This window comes from Leptinotarsa decemlineata, unplaced genomic scaffold (genome assembly GCF_025532065.1).
Source record: "Leptinotarsa decemlineata unplaced genomic scaffold, Ldec_3_MD MMD2_tig00000576_RagTag_RagTag, whole genome shotgun sequence".
Lineage (NCBI taxonomy): Eukaryota > Metazoa > Arthropoda > Insecta > Coleoptera > Chrysomelidae > Leptinotarsa > Leptinotarsa decemlineata.
The window spans coordinates 9903001-9922740 of NW_027412551.1; the positions used below are offsets into that span (position 1 = coordinate 9903001).

A 19740-nucleotide genomic window follows, 5' to 3' on the forward strand; every position below is an offset into this window, starting at 1 on the left:
GGGAAAGAACAACGTTGCTGCCACGATTGTACTTCCCCCGATAACAGGGAGGCCTTGTACTTTTGAGTTTGGAGTGTCTACATGATAGAATGGTACTGGATACAGCCTGTAAAGTCGTCAGGAGTTTGGATCCCTTTCTCTGCATGGTCCGTGACCATGAGAGAGCAGGAATTGGAACATTTCTCTTTAGGGCAGCTACCCGAGCAGCTGATGAATTCGTTATAGTTTTCGACACTGAACGAGGTGACTACAACTGTGTCACTGAGTTGGAACCCGTTCAGCGAAAAGCTCATATAAAAGCCGCAGAGATAACCTCACTTCTGCGCCTGACTTTTGCTCTCCTCAGGTCGAGTGGACTGAAGTCGGAAACTGAGGGATTCATCATGGCTTGCCAGAATGGTGTCTTCAATACCATAGTCTACCGCAGTCGCGTGATGGGTATAGAGATTCCTGACACAAGGTGCAGGGCGTGCCGCGAGGCGCCCGAGACCCTAATGCACTTGCTATCAGCATGTCCAGCATATGCGGTCTCGGCCTATATCCATCGACATAATACGGCCCTTAGAGTGCTATATCATCATATACGGTACTCTTACGGTATTGACGAGACACCGTTGTTGCCCTAGGCTCCGGGGGATATTGAATCCGTTGTGGGGAACTAGAAGTGCCAAATTTATCAGAACTATTCGTTCCCCACCCTCAGGCTCTTACAAGCTAATAAGCATAATGTAGTCCTTCTCGACCACCAGAGCAAGACGATATTTGTCGTGGAGTTTTCAGCTCCTGGCGAGACTAATATCGTCCGAAAAGAGGAGGAGAAACGGATGAAATATCTAGATTTTCTCTTCGAACTCCGCAGACTCTATCCAGCCCACTCTGTCAAGATGGTTGTTCTGATTATTGGAGTCCATGGTGGAATGATGCCCTCTTTACTCTCGAATCTTAAAATCATAACGGCTTGCCGCACTATGGCAGAAATCTCAGCCACACAGATGCAGAAGGCTGTCATCCTTTGCTCACTGCGCTTGCTCAGGGCATATGATTCTCGGACCCATTGATCACTTACACTTACACCACGGTGTGGTTGATGATGCTGGCGTGCCCTCCTGAATGTATCGGGGCTTCGGGGGATAGGGCCTGACCAGCGAACACTACGTTGAAAAAATAATAATAATAATAATAATAACACCCAAATGTGGCAGTGAAAAATTATATAAAAATAACTAACTGTTATAAGGAAACAAGTATAGCTGAGGCTCCAGTCAATCTAATAATAACACTGATGATTTCCAAACAAGACTCAACTTCTAACGGAAGCAAGAAACTCTTTGGAAGGTTCGAAATAGATGAACATTTCAACCTAGCAGACCACTGTTATAATATTCATGCAGTCATTGTTCACTGTGGTTCTGGCGTTGAATATGGTCATTATTACGCCTTGGTCAAAGAAGAAACGGACTGGTTTAAGTTTGACGATAGTCGTGTCACGAAGTGTTCTGGCGATGCATTGAATTTATTGGAGCCTCTGGAGATACCCTACATTTTGTTTTATGAGAGAGAGGACATTGTTAGATCAACATCTTCTGATGATGTGGTGCTGCAGGTTTTTCCGGGTTTTTCTGCAGCTGAAAAAGCAAATGCGCCACTGGAATCAATGAAGTCGCCCCGGAGCGCCAATTAAATTTTATTGTTGTTTTTATTTTATTTTTATCGTTGTTTTAATAACATCCTCAATTATTGTAAAAATAGATAATAAAATAATAATAATATCGTCATTATTAACTTCTGATTCGTTTTAAACAAATTAAACAGGTACAATTTTAGTGTTATGTGAAGATAAAAGGCGAAGTTCAATTTGCATGATGCCAAGTCATCATTCAATTGCTCTTCCACGTAACCTCAAAAATGTCGCCTAGTACGCAAAGGAATAAACAAAAATGGAAAATTGAATAATTATTTTAAAATCCTATAACTATTTGTAGATTTGTAATGGGTAGGTAGCTATTGGGTCGTTAATAGTTTGAAGACAGTAAGAATCATTTGAAATTGTTATTGAACCGGTTGATGTCATCTCGATGTCTCGTAATTTTCTGGTGTAAGTAAGACGGACTATTAATTATCTTGTGAAACAAAGTTGCAACATTTCACATTTAACAGACCAGCATCCTTTAGTTTTATGTAATATTCTTTCTCTTACAGAAAATAAAGGATATGAATTAAACCTGTACTGTTATAGTTATACATAATTTCCTCGAAACGTTGGTTTCATTAACCTTTTGCGTGCTAAAATGTTACAACTTGAACAGCCATGATTCATCTTCTCATAGTTTTGATTCTGGGTACGCCCTTGTGTATGAAAGTATTTTGGGTTTGTAACCGTGAAATAATGAGTTAATGAATAAATAAATGAATGAATAAAATATCTGCGGGCATGGAATCTATCGACTGCGTCCAAATCTCAAGTTCACGGTCAAATAATAACTTGTATATTAGCCAAAAATATTCAAATGACATTGAAATATTTAATGAACTCAAAATGAAAGTATCTGTAATCACAGGCATGCTCTGACGAAGCATCCTCTTCTCTGGAATAGACTTCCTGGGCATCTTCCGCCGTTTTCAGCACGTCGTTTCACCACTCTGTATCTTTCCTTGTATCCACGACCACAGCTTGTACTGCAAGAACTCCATTCTGACCATTCCGTTAGCTCACAGTCGACTGGTCGAATTTTTGTTATTTGAGCTGTGATTGCTGGGCTTCCTAATATAGCATCTGAGGAATAAAAACAAACTCAAGGAGTACGATTTGATTTTGAAGCAGTCAGTATGTTTTCTGCATTGACCATTCTGTTATAATATATGAGTATATTTACCGGGGTGGCCTAGAAGTACCCGACCTGACCTAGAGATGGCGGTAGTTGTTTGACAGATATCACGGTATTAGGATGAACACAATCTATAAAGCATACGTTTCGAATTTGAAGACGCTGCGTTGTTTAGTATTTGTTTGGCAGCCATCAATGGCGAACGTTTTCGGGGAATTTGTCAAAATGGAGATAATTGGTCATCGTTATGTGGTACAATACTTTTATTTGAAAGGCCTTAGCCCACCCAATATAAAATATGAACCAGATTCTACTCTATGTGAGTCTGTTCCTTCGTTTACATCAGCTAAATATTGGATAGCAGAGTTCAAGCAAAGCAGAGCCTGTCAAGAGGAGTATCGCAGTGGTCGACCAAAAGAGGTGACGACTCCAGAAACGGTAAAGAAAATCCACGAAGCAGTACTGAACGATCGTGGACTAAGAGTGCGCGAGCTAGCAGACTTAGTAAGAATTTCAAAAAGTGCGATAGATCGTATATTATCTGAAAATTTTAACAAAAAAGCCGTGTGCAAGATGGGTACCGCGTTTGCTAACAATTGAGCAAAAACAGTGACGTAAAGGTGTTTCAACTGAGTGTTTTTCGAAGTTCCACAGCATTAAAGCGGACTTATTGGATGAAACATGGGTCTATCGCTTTACACCTGAGGCAAAAGAACGATCAAAAGGAAAGGGCACACTTATTATTCCCACACAAGAATCCACAAAGCCGGAAATTACTTTTTGACAGTGTCTAGTCAGACGAATTTTGAAACTGCTCAATATCTGGCCCTGATGAAGTACCCGTTATCGTACTTGAATAGTGCGCAAATGACTCGCACCAATATTTTGCAGACTTTTCAACCTGTTTTACAAGAAAGGGGTTTTTTCTTCTTGGAAGATTGCTAGCATTCAGCCTATTCCCAAACAGTGCAAGAAAACTCTTCCAAATAACTATAGACCAGAAGCTTTGCTATCAGTCATGGAGAACGTCGCGAATTACCATATCCTCAAATATTGGGAAGGCTTCAACATCTTGAGCGATCATCAATAAGGCTTTCGGAAACATCAACAGGCGACCTTCTATCGTATGTCCCCCATATTTGGAACAACGCAATGGAGAAACTTAAATATCCTCAGCTGAATGCTCAATGAATTCCTTATTGCTCGTAAAATTATCAAAGAAAATCAATTCGGATTTCAGGATAAGAAGAACACCCAAGATGCAATTTTTCCTTTCTGTATGAGGTATATTCAGATATAAATGCCGGAGATGTAGCTGCAGCAGAATTTTGTGACCTAAAAAAGGTTTAATTACCTTATTTTCAGACGACACCACTATTTAATGGCATAATAAAACTGTTGAAGATCTGAATAATAAGATAATCAGAGATATAAATGAAATCAAGTCTTGCTGCGACTCGAATCTTCTCTCTTTGAATATAAGAAAAACAAATATGGTAACTTTAGAATGTACTGTAGAAGATATGCCTCTAGAAAATGAGAAGATTGAAAATAAAGATTGCACAAAATTTTTGGCCTTTATATTGACAGTTTCCCTGTTTTACAAGGAAGGGGTTTTTTCTTCTTGGAAGATTGCTAGCATTCAGCCTATTCCCAAACAGTGCAAGAAAACTCTTCCAAATAACTATAGACCAGAAGCTTTGCTATCAGTCATGGAGAACGTCGCTAATTACCATATCCTCAAATATTTGGAAGGCTTCAACATCTTGAGCGATCATCAATATGGCTTTCGGAAACAAAGATCAACAGGCGACCTTCTATCGTATGTCCCCCATATTTGGAACAACGCAATGGAGAAACATGGAGAATCAAGAGCTGTTGCGCTTGATATTTCTAAGGCCTTTCACTATGTGTGGCATTAGGGTTTGTTGACCAAACGTCGATGATGTGGCTTCTCGGATCATTTTTGTGTATGGCTCTTCAGTTTCCTGAAAAAACGCCTGATTAGAGACGCGAATATCACTTGCAACCTTAATAGTCTGGACCATCGAAGAAAGGTTGGAGATTTGTCTCTCTTCTATAGATACTTTCACGGAAAGTGAAATCACATTTGATTCCACCAAGAGCGGTGCATATCCTACATATGTGACGAACTGTAGCTGCTCGTTGTTTTGAGGTTCAACTCAGTACACCTCGAACTACACTGCTTAATAACTATTTCATTTGGAGAACTGCGTTTATGTGGAATAAACTTTTTGAGAAAATTTTTCCAAATAGATTTAATCTCCTGCGATTCAAATCCAATGTGAATCACTATTTTCGCACAGGCATCACACAAAGAGCCCCTCAAGGATTTTCCTGTAGTGCTTGTGTTTTGTCCTTGAAAAAAACAGTGGACTCCAACGAAGGCAAAGACCGTTACATGTGCAGGCAGGGTCACGGCATCGTTTTTTTGGGATGTGCGTGGGATAATTTCCATTGACTTCTTAAAAAAGGTAAAACTATCAACGGCGAGTATTATGCGAACTTATTGCCACGATTGAGTGAAGAAATGAAGCAAAAATTGATGCATGTGGCTAAGAAAAAAGTGTATTTCATCAAGACACTGTACCAGCTCATGAATCCATTATCGCACTGACAAAAATTATCGAATTGAAGTTTGAATTGCTACCCGTACACCCTATTCGGCAGATTTAGCCCACTCGGATTATTTTCTATCCCTAAACTTGATGAAATGGCTCAGTTATCAAAGATTTTCCAACGATGAAGGAGTGATATTGGCAATTAATGGCTGTTTTGAGAAGCAAGACAGTTCTTATTATAAAAACGGTATCGAACTTTTTGAACGGCGCTGGTGAAAGTGTATGTGGCTGCAAGAAAATTATGTTGAAAAATAAATTTTTTTTTCCAAAATTTTCGGGTTTTCTTCGTTGGCTCAGGTACTTCTGGGACCACCCTTTATTACTGAAGTCAATAAATGAACAGAAGTTTGCATTGAGAGAGAGAGAGAGCATCTCACCTTTAACGATCTGACAAGTATCCATGCACTGTTCTTCAGTCAAAAAGTTGTTTCTGTTTCCTCGACAGCCTCCAAAAATGAATGGCAGGCATCTCAGTTTCGTTGAGTCGAACCACCACCTGTTATAGTACCCTTGACAAGGTCCGGGATCACTATCCTGCATGCATACAACTAGAAAAAAAATCTCGAATTACAACAATTTTTCCAAATTATGCGACAGATTCAGATTTAGAAAAAATCCCTTTATTTCTCTTTATTTGAGTTATTGTATATGTATTCTATGTTATTTATTCAGTCCTCGTGGTTTTAGTTCCCTTTCAGCGGAAGAGCTTCATGAAGCAAGATCCGAATCGATCCTTCTTCGAAACCCTTCATCACTTGGAAGGATCGATTGCAGCTTAAGAAATGGTTCTTATGCAGCTTATGTTCTTCCTTACGAATCAGTAGAAAGTTGTCCTGAAAACCTTGAGAAGAAAATTGATTAGATGATTTAGGAAACACTTGCTACATGAATAGCTTTTAACAAGTGTTGTTCATGACGAAGAATTTCAAGAACGAGGTTTTAATGATGAACGAGAACGAGCATGTTCTGTTCATGCAGCTACAGTTTCGTAAGAATGTATCATCTTTCACTCCAACCGGTTTCCTGGAGTCTTTGAAGTCCACTAGATACTCGTTAGGACAAGAGGATTGCTCCGAATTCTTGGGGTTGTTGTTGAATACTCTTCGTGAGCAAAACCATAGCAGAATTAATACTCCTGACCGCTCTGGATTGAATGATTCCATACAGTCTATCTCGTCTTGTGTTTGTAAATCTTTTGCTGGAAAAATTCTCACTTGTTTACTTTGTAGTAAATGTTCAAGAGGTAGCAAAAACGAAGTAAACTTTGGAACTCCAACTAGCGTTTCCTAATATGACTAATAACCAGTCTGCGCAAAGCTTATTGTTGAATCATCTGAAAATGGAACTTTTAACAGGTGATGAGAGACTGTATTGCCAAACATGCGCCAAACTAACTGAGTATTATAATCTCTGACGTAAGCACTAAACTCTTACGAATGTTTGAAATAAATGAACTCTAACAGACCACTATTATAATATTCATGCAGTCATTGTTCACTGTGGTTCTGCCGTTGAATTGGGTCATTATTACGCCTTGCTCAAAGACGAAACAAACTGGTTTAAGCTTGACGATAGTCGTGTCACGAAGTGCTCTGGCGATGTATTTAATTTATTGGAGCCTCTGGAGACACCCTACATTTTGTTTCATGAGAGAGAGAGGACATCGGCAGATTGAAATCTTCAGATGATGTGGTACCACAGGTTTTTCCGGATTTTCCTGCAGCTGAAAAAGCAAATGCGCCACTGGAATCAATAAAGTCGCCCCGGAGTGCCAATTAATTTTTATTGTTGTTTTATAATTTCATGATTTGTATTTTGGAAGTGTTAATAAATTTGTCAATCGAAAGGAATATACTTTTAGGCAATAATAATTCTTGGAGAAAAAAGGTTTTGGTTTTGTATAATTCAATGTTTATATAAAATTAATTGTTTTGAAATTACCCTTTCTTCCATGGTATTCAACATTTATATGAAGGTAGTTGTTACAACAGGGCTTTTTCTTTCAGTTTGTGTCTGAAATCAACTTCAATGCATGATCTATAAATCATTGTGAATAGTTCATTTTGCCATTAATTGTTTTCTTCTTCCCCTTGCAAGTTTCCCAGATTTTTGTATGAAGATGTCAAGATTAAAAAACACTAAAACCTTCATTTCCAAAAATTAATCGCTCCATGTCATCGTGACATGAGTAGATTCAACTCATTCATGACATAAAGTTGTAATTTTATGAGTAAATGAAGTGCTTCATCTTACAATGTCATCCATATTGGTGTGGCAGAGGCAATAAGACAAGTGTCTTATTCTGAAACATCGATGTCCGCCATTGAGGATGACAGTGTGCCATATAAGTGAAATTTTATCTCTTTCATTTACTGTATTATGTAGCAATCCTATGAGTGACATCTGCTTCAACTCCATATTGCAATTTGGGGTACTAATACTTATCAACGAGCGAGGATAATTTGCTGACCAGAAAAGGATCGCCCAAAAATGAAATTATAATCCGAACAGCACGGTAAATTTCAAAGACGTACATGATTTTTACTTATGACACGAATCATAAACATGCGATCCACCCTTATATGGGGTAGTTTACTGTTGTGATAAAAAAACTGTTGTCATCAGAACATTTCGAGCAAACTAAATAACCGTATTTTTCTTTTTGTTATTATTGCCACCAATGAGAGAAGTTGAAGGTACCCCTTTCGAAGGGTAGCTTACTGTTGTGTTGTTTCATAATATTTTCTAACTAAGGCCCATGTATCGGAATATTTTAATCAAACATTGTAATAGTATCTCTCCTGACATGCTATTATTTCCACTATTTAGAAAAGTTAAAAATAACTTTTTTATCGACCTTTTTTTGGGTAATGGTTACCTTCCACAATCTGAAAAAATATAAAAATTATAATGGAGAACTTTATACAAGTGTGGAAGGGCAAACTTTTTAGTTTACCCCGATAAGTTACTGCGTAAAAATCAAAGTATTTTCCACAAAGAAAAATCTTCTATTTATCAGTAACTTGTCGTATTTCACAATTTTGCCTATCCAAAAAAATATTAAGAAATTATACTTATATTTTACGTTTCGGAGGCCAAAATCTGCCTCCGTCTTCAGAAATGGATAAAAATTCGAATAAATATGCAGTTATTCCTTTTTTGAGAGCTTATTTCTTTACTTCTTCGACAGATGTCAAAGAAGTTTTGAAATATGAAATTATGTCAATGTTGTTGATTGACAACTGAAATATTCGATGTAATACAAGGTACTTGAAAGATAACGCTTATCCAGATTCTTTCATAAATTCAACAATAAATTCAATAGAAAATAAAGAGTCAATTAAAAACCAAACGAACATACAAACAGCTTCACAAATTCAACAACATCCAACTCAACAATTACCGACTCAACATCCAACGACACCTTTTACAACTAACGTTATACCTTACATTCCAAGACTATCTGAAAAAATAAGACGAATTGGAAATAGATATGATGTTAGAACTACTTTCAGAACAAAAAATACACTGAGATCTATACTCACACATACAAAACCCAACAACACTGAAGAAAAAACAAAAAATTGTATTTATAAAATACCTTGTTCTTGTGGTAAAAGTTACATTGGTGAAACCTCGGGACCATTGAAAGTGCGTGAGAATGAACATCGAGATTATATAAAAAATAGACAATTGACAGGATCAAAATTATCAGAACACATTTTAAAATCAGACGGTGAACATCGGGTGGAATGGAATAGGACAAGAAAGATTACCAATGAGCCTCATTCTAAGAGACGTAAGCTAAAAGAATCAGCGTATATTCTCATGTCTGGAGAGAATTGTATCTCGAATAGCTCCTTAGAAATAGATCGTACTTGGCTACCCATCTTGAAGAAAACTTTGGATAGTGGCGAAATGGCAACAAACTTATATCGGAGAGTACCTTGTATTACATCGAATATTTCAGTTGTCAATCAACAACATTGACATAATTTCATATTTCAAAACTTCTTTGACATCTGTCGAAGAAGTAAAGAAATAAGCTCTCAAAAAAGGAATAACTGCATATTTATTCGAATTTTTATCCATTTCTGAAGACGAAGGCAGATTTTGGCCTCCGAAACGTAAAAGATAAGTTTAATTTCTTAATATTTTTTTGGATAGGCAAAATTGTGAAATACAAGTTACTGATAAATAGAAGATTTTTCTTTGTGAAAAATACTTTGATTTTTACGCAGTAACTTATCGGGGTAAACTAAAAAGTTTGCCCTTCTACACTTGTATAAAGTTCTCCATTATAATTTTTATATTTTTTCAGATTGTGGAAGGTAACCATTACCCAAAAAAAAGGTCGATAAAAAACTGATTTTTTCCTCCACAAAAAATGACTTTCGTTGAATATTAAAAATAACACTCTTGAAGATAATTTAACACTGAATTTTAACATAGATTTTGCTTAAAACATTTTTAATCACATTTTTTATAGCCTTTGGATTCGAAAAGTTCCTCGGCGGAAATGAAAATTGAACCAACCTAACCTCCTAACGTAGGTTCAACTTTTCTCATTAGTGGCAAAAGTAGAGATATTTTTTCTCAAAGTTTATTACTGAAAATACCTTTTGCAACATTCATATCCATGAAACAAGTTGGCACATCTTCACATGGCAATTGCTGTATCATTTCTACCCTACTGCTACATTGTTGCTGTAACGATGGATCCACCAATAACAGTCTGGTCCTCAGTTTGATTCCTTTTCCACAAGAAGCGCTGCAAGGACTCCAGTCACTCCATTGAGTTGTTGGACAAAGAGGATCGGGCAGTTCCAACTCATCAGCTCTGCATTCACGGTTCATACATTTCTCCTTTTCCACTAAAAATTATCATATGATCTATGGGACTATCTTGACCAAAATGCCGATTTTTCCATGTTCCATGCTCCATAGTAGAATAACAGGTCTCAAAAAGTCCAAAAGATCCTAGTCACTAGATCCACCCTTAAAGTCATCAGATTCCTTTCAATTTTAACATTATATTCTGTTAAAAAAATCTAATGAGGTCTTATCTTTTAACGTGTGATTCCTAACACGGTTCCGGAATCATCCTAGCTTCAACCAGATAAATTCTCTCGAGAAAAATATCTGGTCGAGGAGGTAATAGAACCCACGGCCTTCCGATCGTGAGTCGGGCGCACTACCACCGCGGCCAATTCCACAACAATTCATAGAATAGTCAATAGATTTCTCAATGAGTTTACTTTGATTAATACTTTGAAAACCTGATGATCTTTAAAAATCTAATGATGAAATTCACAGAAAAGAATTGACTTTCGAATGAATCCAGTGACGAATCTGACGATCTGTGGAAATGAATCTTATGTCGAAATGGTAAGAAATCTATTGATTTTTTAATGAATCCATTGACCAATTTGGCGAAGTAGAAATTCAGTAACACAGTCAATAAGAACTCTCTTCTTTTTTCAAGGATAGAACACAAGCACTACAGAAAAATTCTTAAGGTGCTCGTTGTCAGAATCTAAAGGAATATAGTGACTTTTCAATGAATCCAGTGACAAATCTGGGACGATTTGCAGAAATTCAGTATCAGAACTAATAGAAATCTATGGACTTTCCAATGAACATGGTGTCACAATCAAAAGAAACCCAGGGACTTTTCAAATGAATTCAGTGACATATTTAATGATTTGCAATAATATATTATCAAAATTAATATAAATCTAGAGACAAGTGCAATATATTACATATATCACGACATGTTTCGCTATTAGAGTAGCTTTTTTTTAATGAATGACATACTGAAAATCAATTCAATTATATACTCTAATTTTTATATACCCCACGTAATCAGTAATGGCGATCTATCAAAATCCAATTGGTCATTCAGTAAAATGTTTCAATTTTCAAGTTCACCAATTTCAATTCCTTCCAAATAATTAAGCTTCAAACCTTTATTTTCTATGTGTGAAATTCCGAAATCTCTGTTGAAGATATGATTTTGATGAAACTGGTGTCAAAATTGGAAGGAATCAGGTGACAATCTGATTTGCAAAAATTCACTAAAAGATTAACAGAAATATAGTGACTTTTCAATGGAGTTTCTGAAAAATCTTGCGACAAAATTACCAATTCGGCCCTGCCAGTTTTTATGGACATTTGGATGAGAAAATTGGCATTTTTGGTCTTGCTAAATCCATAGCGCTGTACAAGTATATCGTATAAAAATGGAAAATTAAATTTTCTGTAGTGTTCCTACATTCATTTCTGGAAAAAAATGCAAAATCTTACTGATAGAAATGTGAGGACACTTCTTTCTTCCTTTTCGGTCCACAAATTTACGGGTCCTCATTCGTGTACCAGCTCCACAAGTTTCGGAACAAGTTGACCACCCACTCCAGTCAGTAGTGGCACATACCCCTGTGTTATCCCCCAATGCATCAATTTCCTGGGAATCGTGTTCATCTCTGAATAAACAAAAACAGAAGATGTAATTGAGATTTCAGAAATGATGCACCTACAAAATGTACCTCTTGAGAACAAGTCTGATGTTTTTTTGGATATCTTTGGATTTTCTATAGCGCATAAACATTAGAGAGTGGCACCATTGTATAATTATTGAGTGTGAAATAAACTACTGGGTTTCAGCTAGTATTTTTCAAATTTACATTACTATGTGGCATTTGATTCACTAAAAACTCACACTTCACATTCTGCCATCGCTGATAACGTGTTTTTTGCATTTCTTTGGATTTTCTATAGGGGCCTAAATATAAAAAGTGGTAACATTATATTATTGATGACTGTGAAATAAACTACTGGGTTTCAGCTAGTATCTTTCAAATTTACATTACTATGTGGCATTTGATTTATTAAAAACTTACACTTCATATTCTGCCACCGCTGGTAACGCGTTTTTTGCATATCTTTGGAATTTCTATAGGGGCCTAAATATAGTGAGTGGTATCATTATATTATTGATGACTGTGAAATAAACTACTGGGTTTCAGCTAGTATTTTTCAAATATACATTACTATGTGGCATTTGATCTACTGAAAACTTACACTCCACATTCTGCTACCGCTGCTGACGTGTTTTTTGCATATCTTTGGATTTTCTATAGGGGCCTAAATATAGCGAGTGGTATCATTATATTATTGATGACTGTGAAATAAACTACTGGGTTTCAGCTAGTATTTCTCAAATTAACATTACTATGTGGCATTTGATTTACTAAAAAGTTAAATTTCACATTCTACCACCGCTGCTGACGAGTTTTTTGCATATCTTTGGATTTTCTATAGAGGCATAAATATAGAGAGTGGTGTATCATTATATTATTGATGACTGTGAAATGAAATACTGGGTTTCAGCTAGTATTTTTCAAATTTACATTAGTATGTAATATTTGATTTACTAAAATCTCACACTCCACATTCTGCCACCGCTGCTGACGTGTTTGTTGCATATCTTTGGATTTTCTATAGGGGCCTAAATATAGAGAGTGACTATGAAGTATCAAATCAAATCAAATCAAAATATACTTTGTTGTCCAAGAATAACAATTCTCATGACAAAGCATAGAGTCACCACGATAACATCACAAATATACAGTTAGCAAGGAGATCATAAATACACATAAATTCACACTAACAATAAGCGGACATAATTGCACATACAAAAGCAACAAGATTTACACCACTAAGCCAAATAACATTGAACAACAAAACTACTATGTGCCAATTAAATGAATGAAGTAACATGCCGGAAAAACAAAAAGAAAAAATTTTTACATTTTGTACATGAAATTACAAGGACTACCTCTAAATATATGAAGAATTAGGCATACGTTATATGACCGCCGCCAAAGATAGACATCTCAGCAAAAAGAATCCTGAAAGTATTTTTCCAGGCCCTCCCAACTATGAGCATTTTTACAGATTTTCTGAACTTGACTTCGCTTTTGATAACACGCAAGGTTAGGGGAAGGTGATTGAAAATTTTCTTGCCCTCAAAAATTAGAGAGTTGCGAATTAAGGTTGAGGAGGGAATTGGAAGCAAGATCGAGTGAGAGGAGCGAGTGTTATATGTTGACTCAGAAGTAATTATAGCTTGGTATTTTTTGTGCATGAGACAAGCCATTTCCAAAATGTAGATACAAACCAATGTCAGAACTCCATGTTGCATAAACAAGGGACGACAGGATTCACAGTAATCAGAACAACATAGGTATCTAATTGCCCTTTTTTGGAGAGAGAATACGGTTGAGGAGGGAATTGGAAGCAAGATCGAGTGAGAGGAGCGAGTGTTATATGTTGACTCAGAAGTAATTATAGCTTGGTATTTTTTGTGCATGAGACAAGCCATTTCCAAAATGTAGATACAAACCAATGTCAGAACTCCGTGTTGCATAAACAAGGGACGACAGGATTCACAGTAATCAGAACAACATAGGTATCTAATTGCCCTTTTTTGGAGAGAGAATACTCTTTGAAATAAATACTGAGCACAAGCGCCCCAGAAGCAGATTCCATAACGAAGATGAGATTCTATTAGTGCGTAGTATACGTTCTTCGCTATACCCAAATTCAACTCATTAGCAATGACACGAACCGCAAAGAAACCTGAAGCTAATCGATTGCATAGTTTTGTAATGTGGTTACCAAACTTCAATTTATTATCAATCAGAAGTCCCAGAAATTTATTATCCGTAGAAATGGAGATTTGTTCCTTGTCCAAATAAACATCATCTAAGTCGCCCTTGAATGTTATGATATTTGTTTTGCTTATATTGAAAGTTAGAAAATTGGAATCACACCATTTCTTAACTTTTTCTATATCAATGCTTATGTGGTAGTTAAGCTCTGAAGAGCTTTTGTTGTGGCATAGAATCGATGTATCATCTGCAAAAATAGTAATTTCACCATTGATATCTAAGTTGGCGAGGTCGTTAATATAAATGAGAAATAGAGTCGGGCCCAAAACTGATCCTTGAGGAACTCCACTCTCAATTACTTGCTTTCCAGACTCAATACCATTAAATGATATAATTTGGCCACGATCCGATAAGTACGACCTGAGCCAGGACAGTACCGTGCCTCGAAACCCATAAACTTCAAGTTTGCGGAGCAGTATTCCATGATTTACGCAGTCGAATGCCTTTGATAAATCACAGAATATCGCCGCCGCAGCCTCTCGTTCATTTAAATTAATATAAAGAGATTCTAAGAAAGTGAAAATGGCGTCCTGAGTGTTCTTAGAACATTGAAATCTATATTGGCGGTTACTTAGAATATTGAATTTTTTGAGAAATGCTGTCATTCTCCTCTTCATAATTTTCCCGACAATTTTTGACAGAAATGGTAGTATAGAAATTGGTCTGTAGCTGGAAGGCGACTCGAAATCACCCCCCTTGTGAAAGGGAATGATAGTTGCCAATTTGACGGAAATGTCCCACGGGACAACGACAAGTTAATTGCTTCAGCTAGTACATTCAGAGCTATATCAGGTAATTTGAGAAGGATATTCACTATAAACTACTGGGTTTCAGCTATTATTTTTCAAATTAACATTACTCTGTGGCCTTTTATTTACTGAAAACTCACACTTCACATTCTGCCACAGCTGCTACACACATTTCCTTCGAAACCAGTTGCCGATTGCAGTTGTTCCTTTTAGCTTTTTCCGCCATCTTGTATTCTCTTGTTCTCATTCGAAGACCTTTCCCACAGGTAACTGAACATTCACTCCAATCTGTGTATTCTGTGACGTCACACTCAGCTGAAAATATTACAGGTTCACGATAAATAAACGACTTCAGGATAAATAAATGAATAAATAGTGGTTACTTACGTCTTGATGTATCTTCATTATTTTCGCTAACATCCAACTGCGCGGTCAGAAAACTCTCGTCACAGTTCTTTGGTATCAGCTTTTCCCTTGTGAGATATAACCTTGCCAAGGGATGCATTTCTTTCTTGGAGGGGTCGTAGAAAGGAGCCCTTGGATCTTCTGGGTAGGTAGTTGTGATTCGATACATTCTTTCTCTAGGACTAGTTTCGGCATTGGGAGACTGAAAACAAAATTAAATGTGAATGAAATGAATGGCTCACTGCAAGGCGTTCATTATAATAATGATAATATAATAATAATAATGTTTATTCACATTCGAATCACAAAAAGAAATAACTAAAGTAATACATACAGTTAAATAAACATTGTAGAAACCACAGAAGCATCAGATGTTGCTTGTATGTGGTGAAAGGGAGATCCAGAGAAAAAAAAATGAATATATGATAAATATCAGAGTATGAGAATGAATTATATATAAAGGGGATTTGCATCTGAAAATAAACTACCTACTATATGAAATTAAAAACACATTAGATAATATAAAATCACAAATATAAGTATAAATATAAAAAATTGTCAGTTTTGACATATAATATTATTTGAATATAAAATCATACAAACATAAAACTAAATTGACAGTTAAGTATAACATCACAATTGTAAAATACGCGTACTAGTAATAATATATAAAAACATGTTGAAATCGTTATGGATGTTGTTGAAAATGGATGTGATATATATTTACAAAACGATAGTGCCCATATATACACATATATACATACATATATGAGCACATATGAATTACAAAATTGTAAGTGGACAATATAGCAAAGGTACGTATGGTTTTTTTCCATCTACTCAAATAGACGTAGAAGTTCAAGTCTCTGACTTTGAAGAATATGCTCTTTCAACTCTTTTTTGAAGCGATTGATATTTGAGATAGATTTCATATTTTCAGGAATTCGGTTGTAGAGTTTAGGCGCAAAGTAAGTAAATTATCTTTGTGTAACGACCCTGACCATTAAGGGTGTAGTATACTTTGGCGGGTGTCATACTGATGTGAAGGAAGCGATGCCGTATGTCTTTTTGTATGATATTTAGTGCTAGAGCATAAAAAATACAACTGTCGTATGTCTAACAGACGAGTTTCGATGTATAACTCATCAGAGGGATACCTACCAATTTTAGAGGATATTAATTTGAGAAAACGCCTTTGCATAATTTCAATTTGAGAAATATGACTACTATTCCATAGCGGATATGACTTTCCACAAGCGAGTAGTATAAAGTTTTGAGATATTTTGGAGTTCTTTGAGTTTCCTAAATTTGAATAGAATGGTCCTCAATTTATTGACGGTATATTTAATATGGAGGTCCCATTTCAAATTTGTGTCTAGAATTATTCCTAGGTATTCCATTTTCTTTTCAGGGAAGATGTGGAAAGGAGTATCAGTTTTTATTGTTAATTGGTTGAAAGGGGGTCTTCCAGCTGCATTACAACATAATGGTAGGTGATACGTTTTGTCAATATTCACCGTCAGTAGTTTTTTATCCAGCCAATATTTTATGTGGGAGAATTCTGATTTAACTTTTATTTTCAAGGAATTCCAGTTATCTGCTTTGTAAAAGATAGCGGTGTCATTTGCGAATCCGAATATGTTTCCGTTGCCTAATGCGAAAATTCCGTAAATGTATATATATATATATATATATATATATATATATATATATATATATATATATATATATATATATATTAAATAGTATTGGTCCCAGCACGGAACCTTGAGGTACTCCACAGTCAATCACCTTATCACTGCTCGATATATCATCGATTCTTACTGCTTGGCTTCTTCCTGTTAAATAATTTTCAAATAGATGGTGAATGACGGTGTCAAATGCTTTCGAACGGCCAATGAAGACACACAGACTGGTTTTGCTTTCATTCATTTATTACAGGAATATACATTGCATCTTCAGAATTTTCACCTGTTCTAAATCCGAACCACTTTGCAGTATTTTGATAGTTTTTCGAGAAAATTTCAGAAATCCCTGAGAAGTCCGAAAAAGCTCAACAAAGAGACTTGGCGGTAATTTCCAATTTTGTTTCTTTCCATTCTTTTACAAGGGTTGCAGAAATATACATTGACACAACAAATTTTAATTGAATATAAAGCCATTATGATGATTTCAGATGACTTTTTGGGTTTATCGAGTATCCTTTGTATTTTGAAAGGAAATGCACGATGTACAGAATAATTCCCCATTATTATCATCATTGTCAATAGTTATTTGAATGATAAATGTTCAAAAGCAAAGTAAATAATACTTTTCTCTACTTACCATATATGAGATTCCACTATCTGTACCGGCATCGTAAGGAAATAGATCTAAAGTTAACTTTTCCATCCACGTGCAGTTCTTGAGACAGAGATTCAGTCCATTTATTCCTACCACCCAATCTGGAGATGGACCTATAATCATTGATGAAGATCTATTATTCTGTGAATTGAACTTTATGTCTTACGAAGAGAAAAATTGGAAGGCTTTCGAAACTTCGATGATCAAATAAGATAACTGTTGTAAATCATCCCCTGAAAAAAATAACGCCAGCCACCGCTGATCTTCGTGAATCGATTGTGACTTGGCCAAGGTCGCGCTCATCTCGATTGGAGTTCGCGATTGTTCTAGATATCGCGTCGCTTCGAAAAACTCTTAGGGACTTCCCTATCGGTTTCCAGAGATTTCCATTACCATATATTAACACTACCAATACGCAAATCGAGAAGTCTACCTGAAAGTGTGTAGCAGCGAAATAATTTTGAGTTTAATTGTACATTGCAGTCAATTATTGTCAAACCCACGGGGAAATCATAACAATACAAAATTATCATCGTCTTCTTTCATTACCTTCATATACCCAGTTACTACATACCTAAAGTTTTTTTGCAACTGTTGAATTTCTATGAAAATCATTACATTAATCAAAATGAAACTAGTATAACAAAAACGAAATTGAAAGAAGAATAAAACCTATATTTGCCAACAAAGAAAAATCACTGAAATCATGATATCGCAAAAGTTATAACGATTCAAACTGTAGTAAGATGATCTTAGCAATAGCGAGCTAGTGACACATTGTTGTGTTATTTGACCAAAGCTTTTGATTACGTAAATCGCGAAAGATGGCAGATGAAACTTATTTGTTATGATTTCAAAGGTCCATGTATAAACTGGTTTCAACTGTATGTTGCAAATCATGAGAATAACCTACTTGTCACAAACAAAAGTTATTCTATGTGGTGTCCCACAAGGAACTTCACTTGGACTACCTCGTTTTTTTTTTGTTACTAATGACTTGGCACACCTGACTATAATATATATATATATATATATATATATATATATATATATATTATAATACTATATATATATATATATATATATATATATATATATATATATATATATATATATATATATATATATATATATATATATATATTCCTTGAATGATAACACTATTTTGTGACATGGTCTAGATGAAAATATCATTCATGACACTCTGATATAAACTTGTTAGAAAAAAGGTCCGTGGCAAATCTACTGGGGCTTGATATAAAAAAAAAACTTTTTTATGGTAATTCCGTCTCTTCATATCCACTGGATGACGGCGAAATAAAAATCATGATACAATCAAAATTCCTAGAACTGAATGTAGATAAAGAACTGAAATTCGACAAACATATACAACAGATACAAACAACAGCATAGTACACTCACATATTTTAGTATACCCACCAATAACATTGTACGCTTTTTGAAAAAGATTCGCTTACACGTGGCTAACAAAACAAAATAATAATTTGAGCACCTTTACTTAAAACAAGAATGACATGATTCCATAGTCAAATATATTAGAAATATATGAAATGATTTGTGATTTTTGCTCAAAACTTTATGTTGGCCAAACGGGGAGAATATTCATTCAAATGATAAAAGAACATAAAACTACTTTCTTGAATATTACGACCGATTCTACATTTGTAAATCATCTTTTGGCAGAGTTCTGCCACGACACATATAGTAAGGGGGCAAGTTAGGTCTAGAATTACCAGTTTTATATGCCTAAAGTACCAAACTCAATTTGAGGAATTCAGGGCACTAACACAAAAGAAAACATATCATACATAACGAATCAGTCGAACCAGATATCCAATTCAGCGAAAGAATCATTAATTTCTTAAAAGTAGAGTTTAGCAGAGTGGAAATTTCAACAATGTCCAAAGGACCAAAATTATACAAGCAGTGAAAAAACAGAAAGTTTTATTTCTCATTTTTCATGATCTCCGATCACCACGGCTACATCTATCAATTTATTGGATTGTAGACTCCGTCAATAAGA

The 19740-nt window shown here is 35.6% G+C and overlaps 1 protein-coding gene across 1 annotated transcript in view; it reads right to left on the minus strand.

The window, feature by feature from the left end:
• Window positions 1–2470: 2470 nt before the first annotated feature.
• fat-spondin (extracellular matrix protein f-spondin) overlaps window positions 2471–19740 on the minus strand; it is a 41058-nt gene continuing 23788 nt past the window's right edge. The window contains exons 5-11 of the mRNA XM_023169072.2: window positions 17679–17809; window positions 15336–15555; window positions 15089–15263; window positions 11774–11949; window positions 10087–10341; window positions 5845–6015; window positions 2471–2773 (exon numbers count right to left, since the gene is read on the minus strand). Of these exons, the coding sequence (XP_023024840.1) occupies window positions 2553–2773; window positions 5845–6015; window positions 10087–10341; window positions 11774–11949; window positions 15089–15263; window positions 15336–15555; window positions 17679–17809 (1349 nt within the window). The 3' untranslated portion in view covers window positions 2471–2552. The remainder of the gene's footprint in view (window positions 2774–5844; window positions 6016–10086; window positions 10342–11773; window positions 11950–15088; window positions 15264–15335; window positions 15556–17678; window positions 17810–19740) is intronic.